The following is a 21851-nucleotide window of genomic DNA, read 5'->3' as shown; positions in this document are numbered from 1 at the left end:
GATCAGGATGATTCAATATCTCAGTCCGGGTTCGTCTTCACTCTTAATGGTGCTGCGGTCAGCTGGAAGAGTTCCAAACAGGATGTTGTAGCAGATTCTACCACTGAATTCGAGTACTATGCCGCTTCGGAAGCAGTAAAGGAAGCTATATGGATGCGTTAATTCTTACAAGGACTCACGGTAGTTCCTAGTTCGAATGACCCGATCACCATCTATTGTGACAATAGAGGTGCCATCTTCCAGGCTAAGGAGCCTAAGTCTAGCAACAAATCTAGACATGTACATCGGAAAGCTCACCTGATCCGTGATTTCGTGGAGCAAGAAGAGATAGTGATTGACAAGATAGCTTCGGATGACAACATCGCGGGTCCTCTAACTAAACCGTTGAATTATGATAAGCATGAAGGGCACGTTATTTCCATGGGAATTAAACGTGATCCTGAGTTGTAGTAGTTGATTATGGATTTGATACATTATCTTTTTCATATACTATTTATAACTTCATCGTTTTTATAATATTTTGTTTTTCATGTGGATTGTACTCACAACTTTGAACGCCACAAAGTGAACTGAATTACATTATATTTGTTTTGGTCCGTAATCGCCTACATGAGCTGATAACTCTGGCTATTATATTGTGCAGTCGATTGATGGTGGGTTCAACGAGCCATAAGTCAAACGGTTGACTGATCGATCACAGATGCGAGATTATAACGATACCTCGTAGGACAATTTTTGTGACAACGTAATGGAGTCCTAAATGTTTAAAAACATTCGGTGCCAGGTCGTGGATTGGACGTCCATTCTGTTCCTAGAGTCGATTCTTTTGACTATCGACTGTCTCTTGAGATTAAGGCAGTTTTTGGGTGACTTTGGTTTCTTTCTCATGGTCTGCCGTAACTGGAGACTAAGTAGATTTTTTCTGGGTCATTTCATACTGTGCTTACATCTGCAGGATTCGAGTTGAAGAAAATATCCAACCTTTATTAGGTTTAGTTATTTCTCATGGCCACTCGAGGAGTTGTAACTGAAATGCATGGCCATGCTCGAATGATGATTCGTTTATCAGTTAAGTTACTCTCTAGTCGGGAAAACCATTCTTGATATTGATCACTTGTAAAATACGACCTTTGTGAATACGGAATTTGCAAATTGTTTTACATTGAGTGGGTGAAATTTTAGGATATGAGAATCGGTTATCGCACATACATTTGTGAGGACAAGTGGGAGTTTGTGGAGCTTGTGTCCTCCACAAATTAGTGTGATAACATTTATAAATCTCTTATAGGTTCACAAGGGTATACTTCGTATTTTATCAGTTGATTAACGATTACCTAATAACGGTTGGCTTGCTAGAAAGTTTGACGTTATTATCATACTGATGGTGTAATACTCCGTATTTTGATAATAATTTATGGAAGTAATTTATGTAATTTAATAATTGATTAAATGACATTTCTAATAATGAATACAAGTAATACGTTAATTAAATAATAAATTAAGTGTACATGTCGGGAATTGGGTTTAGCTAATATAATATGGGCCGTGTGCTATTGTTTATTGGACCGAAACTTATTAAGTTGGTATGAGTATAATCGGGATTGGTATCGGGAATTGATAATAATATAATATGAGAATAATAATATATAAAGGTAATAATAATTATATGATAATAATAATAATAATATAATTTATAATGGTAATTCCTATAATAATTAGAATAAGGTAATTATAATAAGTTTCCTAATTGACCTCACATACTCTTTAATCTTACACTATAAATACCATAATAAATTTGAAAATAACTCATAAAATAAGAAAGAAGAAATCTAAAGGAATTAAGGAAGAGAAAAGCAAAGGAATTAATTTTATTATCGCCTCAAGGTAATTCTTTAAGACCGTCTTATGTATATACTTTGAGATATTATAACTTGTAAACTAGACCACCGTAGGACAGGCCGTGACCATCGTTGTGATCGTGGCCGAACAGAGACCTAATTTGACTCCCGTGGACCACCTTAGACAGGCGGGGAAGGGGGTTTTCGAAGGGGTTTTGGTGGGTGGTTATATGGTTGTTGATTTCGCATAAAACACGCGTTAAACCCTTTGCTGTGACTCGAACAGACTCGGGTCTGGGTTGGTTGGGTTCGTGGGGGTTAGGCGGTTCTAGTGGTTGTAGTAGGCTGATCTAGGGTGGTTGTTTGTGGCGGTGGTGGCCGGAATAACGCGAAAACAGGGGTTCGTTTCTGTTCTCTTGTAACCGTCTAAAACTGAATATTGTGGCCTGTGTAGTGGTGTCGAGGGGGTGAGGGGATAACCCATGGAACCTCCTTGAGTCATTGGCGACGATGGTGGTGGCCATAGGTGGCTGCTGGTGGTGATAGAGGGTGGAGTTGTTGTTGTGTCGATAGTGTTGATGTTGTGATGGTGTCGTGGTGGCGTTGTTAGGGCAGGGCTCTGGTGGTCGTGTGGGGATGTGTCGCCGGTGTCAGGAGAGTGGTTGGTCGGCAGGTGATAACCACTGGTGGCCGTGAGGGTGGTTAAGTGTGAAGTTGTTGTTTGTGTCGGGTTTTCGGCAACTGTTTAGGGCGTGTGATTGAGGGTTGCAGGGGGCGGTTTAGCTGGTGGTAGGAGGATGTCGAAGTTCGTCGTAGTGCAGGCAATAAGAGGCAGGCGATGGTGGTGTCATTGGTGGTTGGTAGTGTCGGGAGAAGGCGGTTAAAGGATGGGTGTTGGACGCGGTTTTGTCGTGTATAATAAGTGTGAATGTGGGTTTGTTTTCACGTGGTTTGTCATTGGTAGTTAGGGTTGTTTCACGTGTTTGGGTATTTGGTTACTTGGGTTGACTTATTTGCTTTAAGACGGGTTTTTAGGTAATAATAATTTAAGCGGGAAATAATTAATATAATAATTAAATTACAATTGAATAATTAATATAATGAATTGAATAATTAATAATTAAAGTATTATAATATTTTGTATAGGTGACGGAATTGGTGGAACAGATTTACTGAAGAATAATATTTCTAATTGATTGCTTTAATTGCTTGGATTGCATAATTGGAGTGCTTGCTTTCGAGGTAGGGATAAATCCTACTCAACTTTTACTCGATAATGTTTGTTGGATGATATATATTAAAGTGAATTGATCATTTGAGAATTGTGTTGGTTGATATCGTTGAAATTGTTAGAGGGGAGAATTATATTGTAGATGTTGGTTGGATTAGTTATGATGGAGTTACTGTTATTGCATCGGTTATTCAGTTTAATACTGGCAGACATCCCTTGGTGGTGATGTAAATTATTATGGAGGTTATATTGGCAGACGTCATGTAAGAGCCTTCGGGTGACGTATTTCAGATTTATTCTGGCAGACGATATTTTATCGTATTTAGTCGAGGCAGGCCCCAGATCCCAGATTGGTCTGCAGGCCATCTGGTGGATATTTAATCAACTATATGTTGAGGCAGACATTACCTTTTGGTAATGTAGTGTGTGTTTACTCACCTTCGGGTTGAGGCTGCCCCGGCCAGGGATTGACGGGATGATTAGTGTAATGAGTAAGTAAAAGCAAGGAGTACGTTGTCAGGGGGTTGTGCAATGAAAAAGGAAATTGAATTATTTATCGTATGTTTTTGTTGTTAGTATTTATTCCTACTCAACCTCACGGTTGACTGTGTATTCGTGAACACCTGTGATGAACCATAATGGGGAGCAGATTTGACAGGTACTAAAGATTAGCTGACTTGGGAGCATTGGGACGTGAGCTCGACTTGGACCATAGTTGCTGTCTAGATCACTTAGTTGACTTATACAACTTTATTTATGTAATTTCCGCTGCGTAGTAAATTGTAATGTTAAGGTTTAAATTTAATCGGTTGGCAATGTAATAAGATCGTTACTTCAGTTAAAGTTATTAAAGTACTTTGGTTTGTTTTAATTTGTATCATTTACCTCGGGCAACCGAGATGGTAACAGTCCTATTTATTGGGAATGTCTTGCTAAAGGCTCCTAAATAAATGGGGGTGTTACAAAGTGGTATCAGAGCAAAACGATCCTCAGGCCTAACCAATGAACAATAATGAACATAGGACGTGTCTAATAAAATGAACCCGGGTAGAAACTGTTAGGTGCCCCCTTAAGGTTTGGGATGAGTTAGGGCGCCCCTCACACCAAACTTCTGGCCCTTCCAGTTTCGAACCGGTTACCTTGAGAGATATTACAGTGTGGGGTAATTTAAAATGAATGTTGTTATTTTGTCTTAGGAATTTTTGGTTGCCTTGGTTGACTATTGGTTTCGTTGATGATTGCGGTTACGGGAACGTAACCTTACTTTTAAGGTGATATAATGTGATATGATTTTAAGCGTTGTTAGCATGTTGATATGAGGAAGTATGTGGGCATGCATGTGGAAGGAGTGAATATGGTTAAGTATGTGAAATATTAATTGTTGTGTGGAATTGTGAAGAATGTGATTTTGGTTGATTTCACAAGAAGTTTACCCTTAATTGTTCTGGCTGCCATTTACTGCCTATTTAAAATTCTTGTACGTAAATTTTATGAGTAATAGCCTTGTGAGTTAGATTTCATATGCCACCAGTCTTATATTCAAATAATATACGGGTTAGGAGAAATAAATATTTTAGTGGACAGTGGTTAGAATATTCTGACACGGTGATGTTTTCGCGCCATGTTTTCATAAAAATTATCATTTAAAAACTACATAATAATTTGTTATAATTCCAACTCTGCTGTTTAATAGACTCATGTATGTTTCTAAATTGGAAAGCCACGTTGTAGGGGAATATTTTGACAATTTATGGTGATTTTTACAACCTGAGTTTCTGACAAGTTGCTGTAAAATTTCTATTTCGACCAAGTAGTTTGTAAAATGCATTATAAATCGATCTTATGAGTTTTTGACTTGATTCTTTTTCTCATGGTTTATTAACTCTCTATATTTTCTAAAAAGTATAAGTTCTCAAGACGTAACTATGTTATTATGTATTTATGATTTTTAGAAGTAACAACATGTTTTCTTAGCCTTGAGAAAAGTATAAGTCTTGATTCTTGTCTTTTGGAGTTTGATACTATGATGTTGTCAATTATGTGAAGTGGAATGACATGTCTAGTGATATGCGGAACGTGTTTCCCTAAGCCTATATATCTATTAGCAATAATTGCATCCATGTTTAAATTAGATATCATTATTAAGAAAAGATTAATTAAACATTTATGCGTATCTTTTGTTAGAGATTATTATTTAGTCTGGCAATTTATTCTTCGATAGCTACAATAAGAAGTTTAAGTTTAAGTAATGTTTAGTTTGAATATCCTATATGATGTGGTTTTCTATTTGGAAGAAAATCAAAAATTTGGTTACTCAGTTAATCATTACTTGGAGTTGTGTTTGAAAAATAATTGTCTTATGTTACAATGTGTGTTCCTTATTTGGTGGCATTACAACAATGATTTGGTTGTTTCTATTGTTTGTTATCTCGAACTTCGAGGACGAAGTTTATTTTTAGGGGGAAGGAATGTAATACTACGAATGTTTTGAGTTATTGTTGTGATACTTTGTGATAAGATTGGTGTGGTTGATAATTGTAAATGGATGTTTGTGTTGGATGGAGCTTAGTCATGAGGATGTTTATTAGTGTTGTGGTAGAAGTTGTGAACTTCGGGACGAAGTTCATTTTAAGGGGAGAAGACTGTAATACTCCGTATTTTGATAATAATTTATGGAAGTAATTTATGTAATTTAATAATTGATTAAATGACATTTCTAATAATGAATACAAGTAATACGTTAATTCAATAATAAATTAAGTGTACATGTCGGGAATTGGGTTTAGCTAATATAATATGGGCCGTGTGCTATTGTTTATTGGACCGAAACTTATTAAGTTGGTATGAGTATAATCGGGATTGGTATCGGGAATTGATAATAATATAATATGAGAATAATAATATATAAAGGTAATAATAATTATATGATAATAATAATAATAATATAATTTATAATGGTAATTCCTATAATAATTAGAATAAGGTAATTATAATAAGTTTCCTAATTGACCTCACATACTCTTTAATCTTACACTATAAATACCATAATAAATTTGAAAATAACTCATAAAATAAGAAAGAAGAAATCTAAAGGAATTAAGGAAGAGAAAAGCAAAGGAATTAATTTTATTATCGCCTCAAGGTAATTCTTTAAGACCGTCTTATGTATATACTTTGAGATATTATAACTTGTAAACTAGACCACCGTAGGACAGGCCGTGACCATCGTTGTGATCGTGGCCGAATAGAGACCTAATTTGACTCCCGTGGACCACCTTCGACAGGCGGGGAAGGGAGTGTTCGAAGGGGTTTTGGTGGGTGGTTATATGGTTGTTGATTTCGCATAAAACACGCGTTAAACCCTTTGTGACTCGAGAAGGACTCGGGTGCAGGTTGGTTGGGTTCGTGGGGTTAGGCGGTTCTAGTGGTTGTAGTAGGCGATCCGGGGTGGTTGTTTGTGGCGGTGGTGGCGGAATAACGCGAAAACAGGGGTTCGTTTGTTCTCTTGTAACCGTCTAAAACCGAATATTGTGGCCTGTGTAGTGGTGTCGAGGGGGTGAGGGGATAACCCATGGAACCTCCTTGAGTCATTGGCGACGATGGTGGTGGCCATAGGTGGGCTGCTTTGGTGGTGATAGAGGGTGGAGTTGTTGTTGTGTCGATAGTGTTGATGTTGTGATGGTGTCGTGGTGGCGTTGTTAGGGCAGGGCTCTGGTGGTCGTGTGGGGATGTGTCGCCGGTGTCAGGAGAGTGGTTGGTCGGCAGGTGATAACCACTGGTGGCCGTGAGGGTGGTTAAGTGTGAAGTTGTTGTTTGTGTCGGGTTTTCGGAATTGTTTAGGGCGTGTGATTGAGGGTTGCAGGGGGCGGTTTAGCTGGTGGTAGGAGGATGTCGAAGTTCGTCGTAGTGCAGGCAATAAGAGGCAGGCGATGGTGGTGTCATTGGTGGTTGGTAGTGTCGGGAGAAGGCGGTTAAAGGATGGGTGTTGGACGCGGTTTTGTCGTGTATAATAAGTGTGAATGTGGGTTTGTTTTCACGTGGTTTGTCATTGGTAGTTTGGGTTGTTTCACGTGTTTGGGTATTTGGTTACTTGGGTTGACTTATTTGCTTTAAGACGGGTTTTAGGTAATAATAATTTAAGCGGGAAATAATTAATATAATAATTAAATTACAATTGAATAATTAATATAATGAATTGAATAATTAATAATTAAAGTATTATAATATTTTGTATAGGTGACGGAATTGGTGGAACAGATACTGAAGAATAATATTTCTAATTGATTACTTTAATTGCTTGGATTGCATAATTGGAGTGCTTGCTTTCGAGGTAGGGATAAATCCTACTCAACTTTTACTCGATAATGTTTGTTGGATGATATATATTAAAGTGAATTGATCATTTGAGAATTGTGTTGGTTGATATCGTTGAAATTGTTAGAGGGGAGAATTATATTGTAGATGTTGGTTGGATTAGTTATGATGGAGTTACTGTTATTGCATCGGTTATTCGGTTTTATCGCGAGACATCCCTTCGTGGTGATGTAAATTATTATGGAGGTTATATTGGCGGACGCGTCATGTAAGAGCCTTCGGGTGACGTATTTGATTTATTTCGCAGACGATATTTTATCGTATTTACTCGAGGCAGCCCCGGATCCCATTGGTGCAGGCCATCCTGGTGGATATTTAATCAACTATATGTTGAGGCAGACATTACCTTTTGGTAATGTAGTGTGTGTTTACTCACCTTCGGGTTGAGGCTGCCCCGGCCAGGGATTGACGGGATGATTAGTGTAATGAGTAAGTAAAAGCAAGGAGTACGTTGTCAGGGGGTTGTGCAATGAAAAAGGAAATTGAATTATTTATCGTATGTTTTTGTTGTTAGTATTTATTCCTACTCAACCTCGCGGTTGACTGTGTATTCGTGAACACCTGTGATGAACCATAATGGGGAGCAGATTTGACAGGTACTAAAGATTAGCTGACTTGGGAGCATTGGGACGTGAGCTCGACTTGGACCATAGTTGCTGTCTAGATCACTTAGTTGACTTATACAACTTTATTTATGTAATTTCCGCTACGTAGTAAATTGTAATGTTAAGGTTTAAATTTAATCGGTTGGCAATGTAATAAGATCGTTACTTCAGTTAAAGTTATTAAAGTACTTTGGTTTGTTTTAATTTGTATCATTTACCTCGGGCAACCGAGATGGTAACAATCCTATTTATTGGGAATGTCTTGCTAAAGGCTCCTAAATAAATGGGGGTGTTACAGATGGCGGTGATCAACTGGTCCCTAAAAGTCACACCGAAAGGATGTGTTTGAGAGATGTGGTTATGGAAATGTAATCACATTGATGCCTTATATGGCTAAAAGGTTAGTTAATGTATTTGACTAAACAGTTAGTCAATGTGATGATGAGACGATTATTTAATGCCGATTAAATAATATTAGCTGAGACGAATTAACTGTCAAATTCGTAAATTGAATATAAACAGTTATATTTAATTAATGTATATAATGTTAGCTTGAACTAATTAAGTTGTTAATTTGTAACTAAATGTAACCAGTTATATTTAATTAGCTAATTATAAATATGCAATATTTATAGTTAAAGTATATTTTATTCAAGATTGTTATAATAAATGTTGTCAGGCCAGATTTAATAAATCGACTACAATCGGTAATGTATGGACTTAATAAAACGGGACAACATATATGATAATTAATAAACTATACACATAATATACATTTTGATAACTACCCAAAAATAAGAAGATATTTTCTCTTTATTTTTTGGTTGGTAGTTTGACCGAAAAAAAGAAGAGAAAAATCTCCCCTAGTACTCCTCTTTCACGGTTTAAAGAGGGAGTATAGGTTAGATTATTTTCTCATTCCTTTTTGACCTAATTTTTGCCTCTCATCAAAAACACAAAAAAAACCCTAAAAATTAATTAGTGAATTTTGCGGATCTATTCTAAGAAGAACAAAGGCATATCTCATATCATCTTGGGTGCAACTGATAGGCGAATATCATTGCGATATTGTTCTTAGGCCGATTTTGCTAGGACCGAAGGTTGATTTCATAATCTCTCTATTTTGTTTATGCAATTTTCTTTTATGACTAGTTTTCATATTTATAATTTCGTTATAATCCTTATAATGTTAATGGAAGTATACCGATATTTCCTACAGTGTGGACTGATTCATGTGGTTCATGAAAGTTTTGAGCCAGGACTCGCGTGCAAGTGTGGCACTTGGCATAAGGATTTCGTTATTTTCAGCCATTTGTTGTAAGCAGTATTATCAATATAAAACGAATTCTACACTGCGAAAAGAAGAAAAAATATAATAAGCATAGTCATCGTTGTGATTTAAGTCTAATGCAAAACTGTTATAAGCGAAGACTCAAGCATTTATACAATTGACCTCCCTCAAGAATTATATAAATGATCCCAAGACTCAATTATCTGTAAATTGATAAGCCAACCTCTTGGCTAATTTTACTGTTAGAATTCTTGGTTGATAAATTTCTGTAAATTCTATCTTTAGTCCATCATAATCACGAGAAACTCTTCGGATTATAATGTTGAGGTAAAATAAGTCAACACAAACTACTTACCCAACGTAGAAGGGGTCACATGGAGAGTAAGGTCCTATATGCCTACCGACGAAGAAGGGATTCATAGTTGTTTGCCCTTATAAAGACTAGTCTCAATTTTATTTTAGAGGAAGATCCCATCAACTTTATTTTAATTCATTTTAAGTGAACTAATGTCTAGCATGCGAGAATGAATAAACTAAGATGATGGCTTAAAATAAAGTGACATCTTTATGTCCATGATAACTAACATTCAAACTATATGAGTCAATTTTCATGCATATAAGTAGGTGGTTTGATTTAGGCGGAATATGATGCACTAATTATCATGCGAAGAATATCAACGAGAATGGAAAAACGTAAAATAACAACAAAGTCTTAGTGTGGCCTATCTACCAAAATGAACATAAATACAACTTTGGAATCCATCCTTGGACCCGAGAAGCTGTCTTGATGTTCCATCTTGGTCCATGTAGCGGGAGTGAGCAATCCAATATCCATCTTTAGTCTTCTAAAAATTACAATTAATAAATTACAAAATAAACCTATTTACATTCTAATTTCAAAAACATAATACTAAAGAAAACCAAAGGAGATTCGAGATCTCAAAATTACATCAAGATTATGTTTCCATCATTACGAAAACATAATCAACTAAGGCCACACTAGGTAATACAAATTACAACCGATTGCAAAAATACGTAAATTAAACCATTCAACAATTCATACAACTAAATAAAAATGCATCAACAATAAATTAATCATTCAAGACATAATTCCTTAATTATGTAGAGTAATTTATCCAAACCACCTATTTTAAAATGATCAAAATTATGTGACAATTCCACAATTACTCACAATCATTCCAATCTTAATACACATTAACTTGTAATTTGAATTAATCTAACATTATTTTAAACCTCTTTAAAATAATTTGGGTATCCTAAATTTGTGAACTTTTTCACAACAAACAATCATACATTATAAATTTAATGTATAATTATTATTGGCCAAAACAAACATAGAAACCGAGATTTTTTTTTTCCCTCGGCATTGTGCACTAAAAAACAAACAAAAAAAAACATTTTTTTTTTCTTTTCTCGGCATTTAGCCCTAAAAAAACATTTTTTTAATGCTTTTCACGAAAAAAAAAAACTTATTAATGTGAACAAATTTGTTTAATTTTGCTATAAAAACAAGATTGGCATAATCATCAATGTTTAATTTAAACATAGATCCAAACTAGATGATTCAATTTAACCTCTTAAAAAGAATATCCAAATTATGATTAAAACGATCATCACAATTGATTTGAACATTATTAAACTAACTTGTATGCGAAAACTATATAGCAAAAACAAATGAACATCATCAATCAAAACGATTTCCATTTACATTTTAATTTAATTCTTATTAAATCAAAACATCTACAAATTTATCATATTATCATCTTAACATATTAAAACAACAATATCAATAAATCAAATGGAAACAAAAGATAAAAAAAAAAAAAAAAAAAACAGAAAAACTCTCGGCAAAAAAAATTGGTTTCGGCCGAAATTTTTTTTTTTTCAAATTTTTTTTTTTGTTTTAATTCATTTATGAAAATCATAAAAAATAATTTCGTGGCCTATGCTCTGATACCACTTGTGGAAAATATCGGTATACTTCATCGAGAAATTCGGATTATAACGAAATTATAATTATAAAATTACGAGTCATAAACGAAATTGCATAAACAAAAGAGTAGAGATTAGAATCAACCTTCGGTCCTAGCAATTAGGCCTAAGAACAAATATCGAGATCGATATTCTCCTAATTTTTGCACCCAAAATGCTCCAAGAAATGCCTTTCTTTTGCTCGAAAAGAACCCTAATTTCACACAATATTTTTAGGGTTTTGATGAGAGTTTTTTTGTGGAAAAATCAAGTGAGAAAAATAATCTCCCTCTCTCTCCTTATAACCGTGTAACAAGAGGAGAAAAGAGAGGAAGATTTTTTCTTTTCTCTTATTTTTTTATTCCAAACCGAGAATCCCACCAAAAATAAGGTGAAAAAATCTTCTTATTTTAGGTTGGTTTTTTATATTGTATAAAATGTGTATATTTATCAAATGTCATTTATGTAGTCACGTATTTAATAAGTCCACACACAACAGTTTGTAGTCGATTTATTAATACCGGTCTGTCAACATTTATTATGACAATTTCGTATAATATATACATTAACTATAAATATCGCATATTTATAATTTGCTAATTAAATATAACGGTTTACGTTTAATTACTAATTAACATCTTAATTCGTTTAAGCTAACATTATATACATTAATTAAATATAACAGTTTATATTCAATTTACGAATTAACAATTAATTCGTCTCAGCTAATATTATTTAATTGTATTAAATAATCGACTCATCATCACATTGACTAACCTTTTAGTCAAATACATGGACTAGCCTTTTAGTCATATAAGGCATCAATGTGATTATATTTTCATATAATCACATCTCTCAAAAACATCCTTTAGGTGTGACTTTTAGGGACCAGTTGATCACCGCCATCAGTATGATAATAACGTCAAACTTCTAGCAAGCCAACTGTTATTAATAAACGTTAATCAACTGATAAAATATTAAGTATACCATGTGAACCTATAAGAGATTTATATACGTTATCACACTAACTGTGGAGGGCACTAGCTCCAACAGAAGTACAACAACTTGACCACTCGAACAAAGTCATTGGTCCTATAGTAATGCTTTACTTGGTGACCATTTACCTTAAATCTGGCTCCTACAGAGTTTCTAGCTCAATTGACCCAAATTTTGAAAAAGACGTTACCGTGTTAGGGCCACTCCACCTGGACTTCAGCTTGCCTGGTTATAAATGGAGTGGGGCATTGAACAATAGCACCTTCTCCCCAACTTGAAACTCCCGCGGTATGATCCTCTTGTCATGCTATCTCTTGGTCTTCTCCTTGTAGATGTGGGCACTGTCATAGGCATTCGGCCTAAATTCCTCTAGCTCATCTAACTGCAATAAACGTTTCTCACCACACAGTTTAGAATCAAAATTGAGCTCACAAATTGCCTACTATGCTTTATGTTCTAGCTCCACAGGTAGATGACAAGACTTACCATAAACTAAACGATACTGGAATTCACCAATCGGTGTCTTAAATGCAGTCATATATGCCCATAAAGTATCATCTAGTTTCATACTCAAGTCTTTTCGTGATTTAGATACAACTTTACCTAAGATTTCTTTAAGTTCCGATTGGAAACTTCTACCTGACCCCTAGTTTGAGGATGATACCTCAAACCTCTACGTTGTTCTACACCATATTTGGACAGAAGAGTGATAAGTTGCTTTTCTTTATAATTCATACCTCCATCACTAATGACAACTCGGGGGACACCAAAGCGAGGGAAGGTTACTTTTTTGAAAAGTTGGATAATAGTTTTTGCATCACTATGGATCGAAGCAACGATCTCTACCCACTTGGACACGTAATCAATAACTACTAGAATATACATGTTACCTTTACTAGACGGGAATGACCCTTTGTAGGCGATGCCCCAGACATCGAAAAATCCAACCTCTACAATGCCAACTTGAGGCATCTCATGTCTTCTTGAAATATTTCTTGTCCTCTGACACGCATCACAAGCTACAACAAAATCTTTAGCATCTTTAATCATGGATGGCCAATAAAAACCAGATTGAAGTACCTTAGCCACGACCCTAGAGGGACCGTGGTGACCACCATAGGAGGATTAATATCATTCTTATAAGATATCTTTTGTCTCCCACTGCGGTGTACACCGTCTGTAGAGACCATCAGCACATTACTTAAACAGATAAGGATCATCCTAAAAGTACTGCTTCACGTCATGAAGGAACCGCTTCCTCTGCTGATATGACAAGTCATGAGGCAATAAATTATATACAATAAAATTAGCATAATCAGCATGCCAAGGAGTTTCACCATTAGAAATATCCAACAAAATATCATTAGGAAAAGAATCATTAATAGGTAAAGAATCTCCCCCTTCTTGCAATGGTAGGAATGATAGATGATCAACTACCAAATTCTCAGCGCCTTTCTTGTCTTTGATCTCCAAATCAAACTCTTGAAGAAGAAGAATCCATCGCAGTAATCTTGGCTTGGCTTATTTCTTAGCAAATAAGTACCTTAGCGCTGCATGGTAAGAAAATACAGTAACTTTCGAACCTAATAAATAAGACCTGAGTTTCTCCAGCGCGTATACCACAGCTAACAGCTCCTTTTCTGTAATTGTATATTTTACCTGAGCCTCATCCAGGGTTCGACTCTCATAGTAAATAGCACTCAAAGCCTTGTCTTTTCGCCGGCCTAGCACCGCGCCAACTGCAAAGTCACTAGCATCACACATAATCTGAAAAGGCAGCTCCCAGTCTGGAGGTTGAATAATCGGTGTTGTGATCAAAGCCTGCTTCAACCTGTTAAAAGCAGTAAGACATTCATCAGTAAAATTAAATGGAGCATCTTTAAGTAATAAATATGTAAGTGGTTTAGCAATTTTATAAATGTGCTTAATAAACCGGCGGTAAAAGGCAGCATGCCCAAGAAAACTCCTAACTCCCTTAACATTAACGGGAGGAGGTAATTGCTCAATCACTTGCACCTTTGATTTATCGACCTGGATACCCTTATCAGACACTAAGTGCCCAAGGATAATGCCCTCATTGACCATAAAATGACACTTCTCCCAATTAAGCACTAAGTTAACCTCGATACATAGCTGCAAAACTTTCTCAAGGTTAGTCAGACAATCATTAAAATCATTACCGTATACTCTGAAATCGTCCATAAATACCTCCATAATAGACTCTATATACTTAAAATATATCCCCATCATCCACCTCTAAAAGGTAGCTCGGGCATTACAGAATCCAAATGGCATTCTACGATAAGCAAAAACACCATGCGGGCAAGTAAAAGTAGTCTTTTCCTGATCGTCACAGTGGATTGGGCTCTAAAAGAAACCTGAATACCCATCTAAATAATAGAAAATTTTATGTGAGGCTAATCTCTCTACCATCTAATCAATAAAGGGGAGGGGAAAGTGATGTTTCTTGGTTGAGGCATTTAACTGTCTATAATCTTTTTTTTTTTGGTGAAATGTGAGATGTGTATATATATATATCAAAAGAAATAGATTACAAGGCATCTAAAACTCAAAAACATAGAGACCAAGCTATATCCAGGTTCGAATCCCACTAGGGGACCAAACCTTATATTCCAATTCCTAGCTGACTGAGCCAGGCTTCCTCTTGTCTACTCAATTTTGCATTGCACTTGAACTTGATTCTTTGCCTCACTTCATCTTTGGTCTTCTGAAACACCAAAGAAGGCACCATCAGTGTAACATTAATCCTGGCCGAGTTCCTTTGAGCCCAAATATGATATACACATGCATTCAAAACAATGGCATATACATGTTCTTTAATTTTAACACCACCATTGCCATAACCACCAGTCATGGCACCAGTCAGAGAGATGCAGACTCCACACCAGTCCTTTACGAGGGATACAATAGCTTTGTTGTAGTCACAGTCAAAGAAGTGATGAGAATGTGTTTCAGGTTCATTCTTACATATACAACAGGCATCAGAGGTGCAGCAGCCAAATCTGTATAACTTCTCTCGAGTATTCATCCCATTATGCATGACTATCCAATTTATGATAGAGGGTTTAGGTACATTCCAGCTGTTCCAAACTAATTTGTACCACCAGGGTTTGATTTGATGTGATCTCAACCAATCATATCCATTTCTAACATTATATCCCTTTGTATCAGGTAACCATTGCCCATCATTATATGCAGCTTTCATCAGTTCTTTAACCTTACAAATGCTCTTTCAGGTCCAAGCAGCATCTGCAGAAGGACTGTAAGTATGCCAGTCATGATGTTTTAGGTAAACCTGATTAATCCATTTTATCTATAATCTGCCAGCCTTTGAGTAAATCCAATCAACCAGCTTAGCAACAATAGCAACATTCCAAATTTCATCTTTCTTGATGCCAAGACCTCCTTCTGTTTTTGGTAAAGTGACAGTATCCCACCCTACCAGAGGCACCCTATGGAAATCAGCACTCTCATCCCACAAAATAATTCCTACAGATGGCCCCTATTCTTCTGATGACACTCTTGGGGAGAATGAAAATATTGGACCAGTAGGAGTACAGGGTGTTTAAGACAGAATTGATAAGTGTGAGCCTACCAGCATAGGATAATTTTTTTTCTTCAAGACTCCTTATCATGTTAACCATTTTCTCAGCAAGAATATTACATTCCTTCTTTGTGAGCCTGCTAGGTTGGATTGGGACACCCAAATACCTGAAAGGCATCTGTCCCTCAATAAAGCCAGTCACCTGTTTAATATCCTCCTTCAAAGTTGCAGCCATTCCATTAAAGTACACCTCATACTTTGAGTTGTTCATAGATAAACCTGATGCTTTAGAGAAAGTGGAGAAAGCTTTGAGGATCAACATCACAGACTGAGCAATTCCCTTGCAGAACAGCAGGAGATCATCTACAAACATCAAGTGGGTAAGCTTGAGCTCTTTGCAAAGGGGATGGTATTGGAAGGGCCATTTAGTAGTAGCATATTTGATGGTTCTTGTTAGAAAGTCCATACAAAGAGTAAAAATCAAGGGGGAGATAGGGTCCCCTTGTCTTATTCCTCTTTGTCCCTTGAAGTACCCAAAACTACTACCATTCAGGGATAGAGTGAAAGAAGTTGTTCTAATGTAGGTCATAACCTGCTGACAGAAAAAATTAGGAAATTTCAGTCCCAACAGAAAGCTTTCCACAAAATCCCATTCCACTGTGTCATAGGCTTTTTGGAGGTCAATTTTGAACAAGCATCTAGGAGACACTGTTGTTCTATTGTACAACTTCACTATGTCTTGACAAATCAAGATATTCTATAGAATGGATCTTCCCTTAATAAAAGCACCCTGATTCTCATGCACAATATCAGGCAAAACCACATATAGTCTGTTGCAGAGCAATTTTGAGATAACCTTATATATCATGTTGCAACAGACAATACGCCTAAAATGTTTGACAGAGGTAGGTCTCTCACATTTGGGTATGAGGGTGATATTTATAGCATTGAGCTGATTCAAGAGTTTGCCAGTTGAGAAGAATCTTTAATTGCATCACAAATATCAGAACCAACAACATCCCAAGCATCTTTGAAGAAACCACTAGTATACCCTTCTGGACCTGAGGATTTATCAATAGGAGTGCCAAAAAATATTCTTTTGATTTCTTCATTTGTGACTGGTAGCATAAGGGAATTAGCTTGCTCCTGAGTACAACATGGCCCTCGATTCAGTATAGCAGTTCTGATATTCTCAGTAGGGTTCCTACTGCCCAGTAGATCCTTATCATAGTAAAAAAATCCCATCTGAATATTATTACTATCAGTGCATAATTTCCCATGTTGATCTTCAATTTGTATAACCTTATTTCTCATTTGTCTTTTCTTAATTGCACCATGGAAATATGCAGTTTTTTGATCCTCATCCTCCAACTATTGAAGTTTAACTTTTTGCTGAAGGAAACCGTTTCGTGCCTTAGTCAGAATTTTCAATTCAGCAATAACACTCAATTCCTGGCTAAGGAGACCAGGATTTGATATATCCCTGACAATATCCTGCTAAAGCTGATCTAACTTCCTTTCTGCAATAATTATTTTATTCTCTATATCAGAATAGCACTCTGAATTTAAATTTTTGAGTACAGGTTTCAGTCCTTTCAATCTCTTCACTACACTGAACATCTTGTAGCCATCATACTGCATACCCCATGCTTCCTTCACTCTATCAATGAATCCAGGTGCCTGCCCCCACATATTGAAGTACTTAAAACTGGCATTTTTGACATTACCAATCTTAACATTACTAATCATGCAAGGACCGTGATCAAAAAGACCTTCAGGATAGAAGTGAGCCACCATATCAGGAAAGTTATCTAGCCAATCTTGATTAACCAAAAATCTATCCAATCTACTGTAAATCCTGGTAGTTGGGTCTTGCTTGTTATTCCAGGTATACAAAGCACCAGTGGAAGGAATATCAGTCATGCCACAAATCCCCATACATCTGATAAAGTCATCCATATCAGCCTGTTTGGTATTACCTCCCACCCTCTCATCGGGACTCAGGACAGTATTAAAGTCCCCATCAAGAGCCCAAGGTCTAGTACATTGGAGATTGATAAGCTCCAGCTTATGCCAAAGATCCACTCTGTCACTACCTTCATTGAAGGCATATATCATGGTCAAGTGGAAGTCTTGCTGGTTAACTCTGGAATGAACCTTGGTGTGGATAAACTGCACATCATTCTGTAAAATCTGCACATCAAAAAGACTTGGCTACCATAGAATCCACACTCTACCTCCTTTATGATACCTACAGTTTGTGGTAACACTCCAACCATCCAACATATTATTAGCAATATTAAAGACATTATTATTAATTATTTTAGTTTCAAGAAACCCAAACGAGCCAGCTTCTTTATTGTGAATAAACCATTTTACTTCTCTCTGTATATGTACACTATTGAGGCCTCTAACATTCCAAAAGCCTAAATTATTCATTGGAAGAATTTGGAGATAGAGTGCCTATTTTAACTGTCTATAATCAATGCACATCCGCCACCTTATTACTATTCTAGTTGGTATTAATTCATTTTTCTCATTTTTCACTACTGTAGTCCCTTCTTTCTTAGGGACTACCTAAACTGCACTTACCCACTTAGAGTTGCCAACAGTGTAGATAATACCTGCATCAAGTAGCTTCATCACTTCCGCCATAACCACATCCTGCATCTTCGGATTCAACTTTCACTGACCTTGCTGGCAAGGTTTATGTCTTTTCTCTAGCTCAATTCTGTGCATCCAAATTTCAGGACTGGTGCCCTTAAGGTCATATAAACTTTATCCTAAAGCTTTCATGTATTTCTTAAGAACTACCAATAAAGCAGAGAGTTGGTTATCATCAAGATTAGCATTAACCATAACAGGATATTGCTCAAAATCATCTAAGAACACATATTTAAGATGAGAAGGGAGATGTTTACGCTCTGGTATCTTTACCTCAGCGGTATAAGAGGTTTCCATAATGACGTTTACCATCTCGCCTTTCTCAATAGTGAACTCCTTACCTGTTAGAGCAGCTTTCATTGTCATGTAGTCAACATGTACATCCTATGCAAAATCATCAAGAGCTATCAAAGCTTCTAACGGGTCCCCTAGAAGGGATCCCGTCCAATAGTCAAACATAATTTCATCTACAATGTCTATAGTATAACATGTATCTTCTACAATAGGCTTAGCCAGTGTGCTAGCCAAATTAAAAATTACCTTATCATCCCCTACCTCAAGACTCAAACGTCCCTATTTGACATCAATAATAGCTCCAACTGTATACAAAAATGGCCTACCCAAGATTATAGGAATGTGAGTATCTTCAACCATATCTAAAACGATGAAGTGAACAGGTATAAAGAATTTAGCTATCTTAACAAGGACAACCTCTTATACACCTAGAGGTCGCTTAACTATACGCTCAGCCATCTGTAGGGTGACGTTGGTAACTTTAAGATGCCCCATATTCAGTTTCTCACAAACTAAATAGGGCATGACACTGACACTGGCACCCAAATCACATAAAGCTTTTTCTATTACATGAGTGCTTATGGTACAGGGAATGGAAAAACTACCCGGATCCTTTAATTTAGGTGGAGACTTGCTTTGTTGGAGTGCACAACACTCTTTTGTAAAACCAATGGTCTCAACTTCGTTAAAGCTCCTCTTACGGATCAAACTATCTTTCACAAATTTCGCATAAGAGGGTACCTGGGTAATTATTAACTCGGTAAAAGGTACAGTTACCTGATGATTTTTGACGACCTCCAAGAATTTACCGAATTGTTGCTCGACCTTTGTATTCTTTAGGCGCCCTGGAAAAGGAACCTTGATAACGACTGGTGGGTCAGCAACTTTACTCTTCCGTTTATCATAAATAGATGCCTTATCAGCAGTACAAGACGTTCCACTAGCAATAGATGACGGATCAGCAACTCCGTCTGTAACAATAGTCGATCGACTATTTATGTCCGTCGATTGACCAATATCACCTGTTGATCAACTATTTTGCCCAGTTGATCAACTAATCCCAATTTCCTCAGTGTCCACCTCTGCAAGTTTAGTTGATCGGCCAAACGTTTCAGTCGATCGACTTTTTCCAGGCGTTACAGCAGTTTTATCAACATGGTTTTCTTCCGCATCCATTTCTAACTCCTCAATTATGACATATTCAACATCCTGGGGTATATCTGGTCCATTATATGTGAGACCGCTTCGAAGATGAATTGCATTAGCCGTGTCGTGCAGCTTCTCAGGCTGAGACGACAATGTACCAGGTTGTCTACTTGAAGTAGATAATTGGGCAATTTGATTGTCCAGCATATTATTATGTGTCATTAATTGAGTGTGAGGGCTTCTTGCTTCGGTGAAGCTGCTATCTGTTGTTGTAGCATGGCCTTAATGTCGGACATATCATTTTTCTGGTTCTATCGACCTCCTTCATTATTCCTGTGATAACCACCATGTGGTTGATTTCCACGATTTTGAGGGATAATGTATGCCGAGTTCTGACCTTGCGGCGGCGGTGGATGTAAGATGGTCTAATTTCGAAAGTTCCATTGTCTGTCGTAAGGAGTTTGAATCCTTTAGGAATGGACTCAAGGGTAGGTTATGAGTGACTAGCTAAGGTAGGCATGATCGTAGTAGTGGCATAAACTGAAGTGTCTTCTTCAAAAGACTGATTTTCTGCAATAAAACTGGCGTATGTAGCGTCTAGCGTACTCAAGTCTTCTACCTGACAGATTTCCTTCTAAAAATTTCGTCTAACTCGGAAAGTCTTTTCTGGTTGAGAGTCGAATGGTACGAGCTCGGACCTGTGAGACCTGGGCATAAACATAACACTATAGAAATGAATGAGAACAGTGTCAAGGAACTAATGTTCCCTGAGACGAGACAAACTAAAATAAGCTAACAGAAAATTATTGCCTCCCCGGCAACGACGCTAAAATTTGACAGGCTAAATCGCACACCTATCAAAGATAAACCAACTGGCTTAAACTAATGCAGTAGAGGTAGTCGGGATCGTATCCACAGGGAGACAATTTGTTCTATTCACTAAATTTAATCTGTCTAAGTAACAATTTTCAGGGATTGATTTGGGTTTCTCTATTAACTAATGTAGCAAAAAAAGGAAAATAAATTGAGAAACGATTTCAAATAAAAGAAAGAACTAGGATTTCGGGTCACCATGGTCAACGACAATCAAAGGTAAACACAAAGGTCGGCATAAATACGATCTGTGGGATAGTGAAAAGGTCCTTTCGGTCCGCTATTCGCCCTAGAGTACTAATCTAGCTTTAGCTCTAATTAGGATGGTCTATAGTTTGTAGCAGGTCTAACTTTTTCTAATCTTTCGATTTAGGTCAAAGTTTCCCGGTCGAATAATCAATTGCATGCACTAGGTTAATTAAACGCTATTAAATGCTACAATTAACAACTAAGACGAATAAATTAAGCCAGACCTAATCACTTATTTAAGACGTCTTATAAACATGGCTTCCCTAATCCCATCATAGGGAAATTAGCTACGCATAGTGAAGGTACTAAATTCAACAATAATGATTAAGATTGAATTTAACATGATGATAAAATCTAAAAGCAATTTAACAGAAACTTGAAATTAACAGATTTGTACTCCCAGCCCGTGGGTAGCTAGCCTACCCATGCACAGGCTGAGAAGTCTCTGATGTTGAATTATAGAAATTAAAGGAAATCAAGTATAAAGGGGCTTTCAGCCGGCCCACCGGCCACCGGTACCTGCACCAGCTGGGAAGTTCCTATTTCAATTTAAAACAATTTTAAGGAATTAATGTGAAAACGTTCACAACCGGTAGGCCGGCAGCCGGTCCGCCGGTTGGGGAACCATGCATTGAAGAAAATTAAGAAAACTAAGTGTTGAGGGGGTCCGAGCCGGTAGGCCGGCAACCGTGGCCGGCTAGGAACACCCTATTGAAGAAAAAATAAAGAAAAG

The 21851-nt window shown here is 36.8% G+C and overlaps 2 protein-coding genes across 2 annotated transcripts; both read right to left on the bottom strand.

Moving 5' to 3' along the window:
* Window positions 1–15661: 15661 nt before the first annotated feature.
* Window positions 15662–17206, bottom strand: LOC141607664 (uncharacterized). The gene is made up of 3 exons (XM_074427019.1): window positions 16862–17206; window positions 16060–16484; window positions 15662–15800 (listed from the first exon to the last, which is right to left on the bottom strand). Exons 1-3 carry the CDS (start codon window positions 17204–17206, stop codon window positions 15662–15664), a joined length of 909 nt encoding a protein of 302 aa, XP_074283120.1.
* A 183-nt stretch (window positions 17207–17389) lies between these two features.
* LOC141607663 (uncharacterized) lies at window positions 17390–18562 on the bottom strand. Its single transcript, XM_074427018.1, has 2 exons — window positions 18485–18562; window positions 17390–18085 (listed from the first exon to the last, which is right to left on the bottom strand). The coding sequence occupies exons 1-2, from the start codon at window positions 18560–18562 to the stop codon at window positions 17390–17392; spliced, it is 774 nt and encodes a 257-aa protein (XP_074283119.1).
* Between the last annotated feature and the right edge of the window lie 3289 nt (window positions 18563–21851).

The sequence above is a fragment of the Silene latifolia genome, chromosome 10 (assembly GCF_048544455.1).
Source record: "Silene latifolia isolate original U9 population chromosome 10, ASM4854445v1, whole genome shotgun sequence".
NCBI lineage: Eukaryota > Viridiplantae > Streptophyta > Magnoliopsida > Caryophyllales > Caryophyllaceae > Silene > Silene latifolia.
The sequence above is the reverse complement of the archived record's forward strand: the minus strand, read 5'-3'. Positions and strand labels throughout refer to the sequence as shown.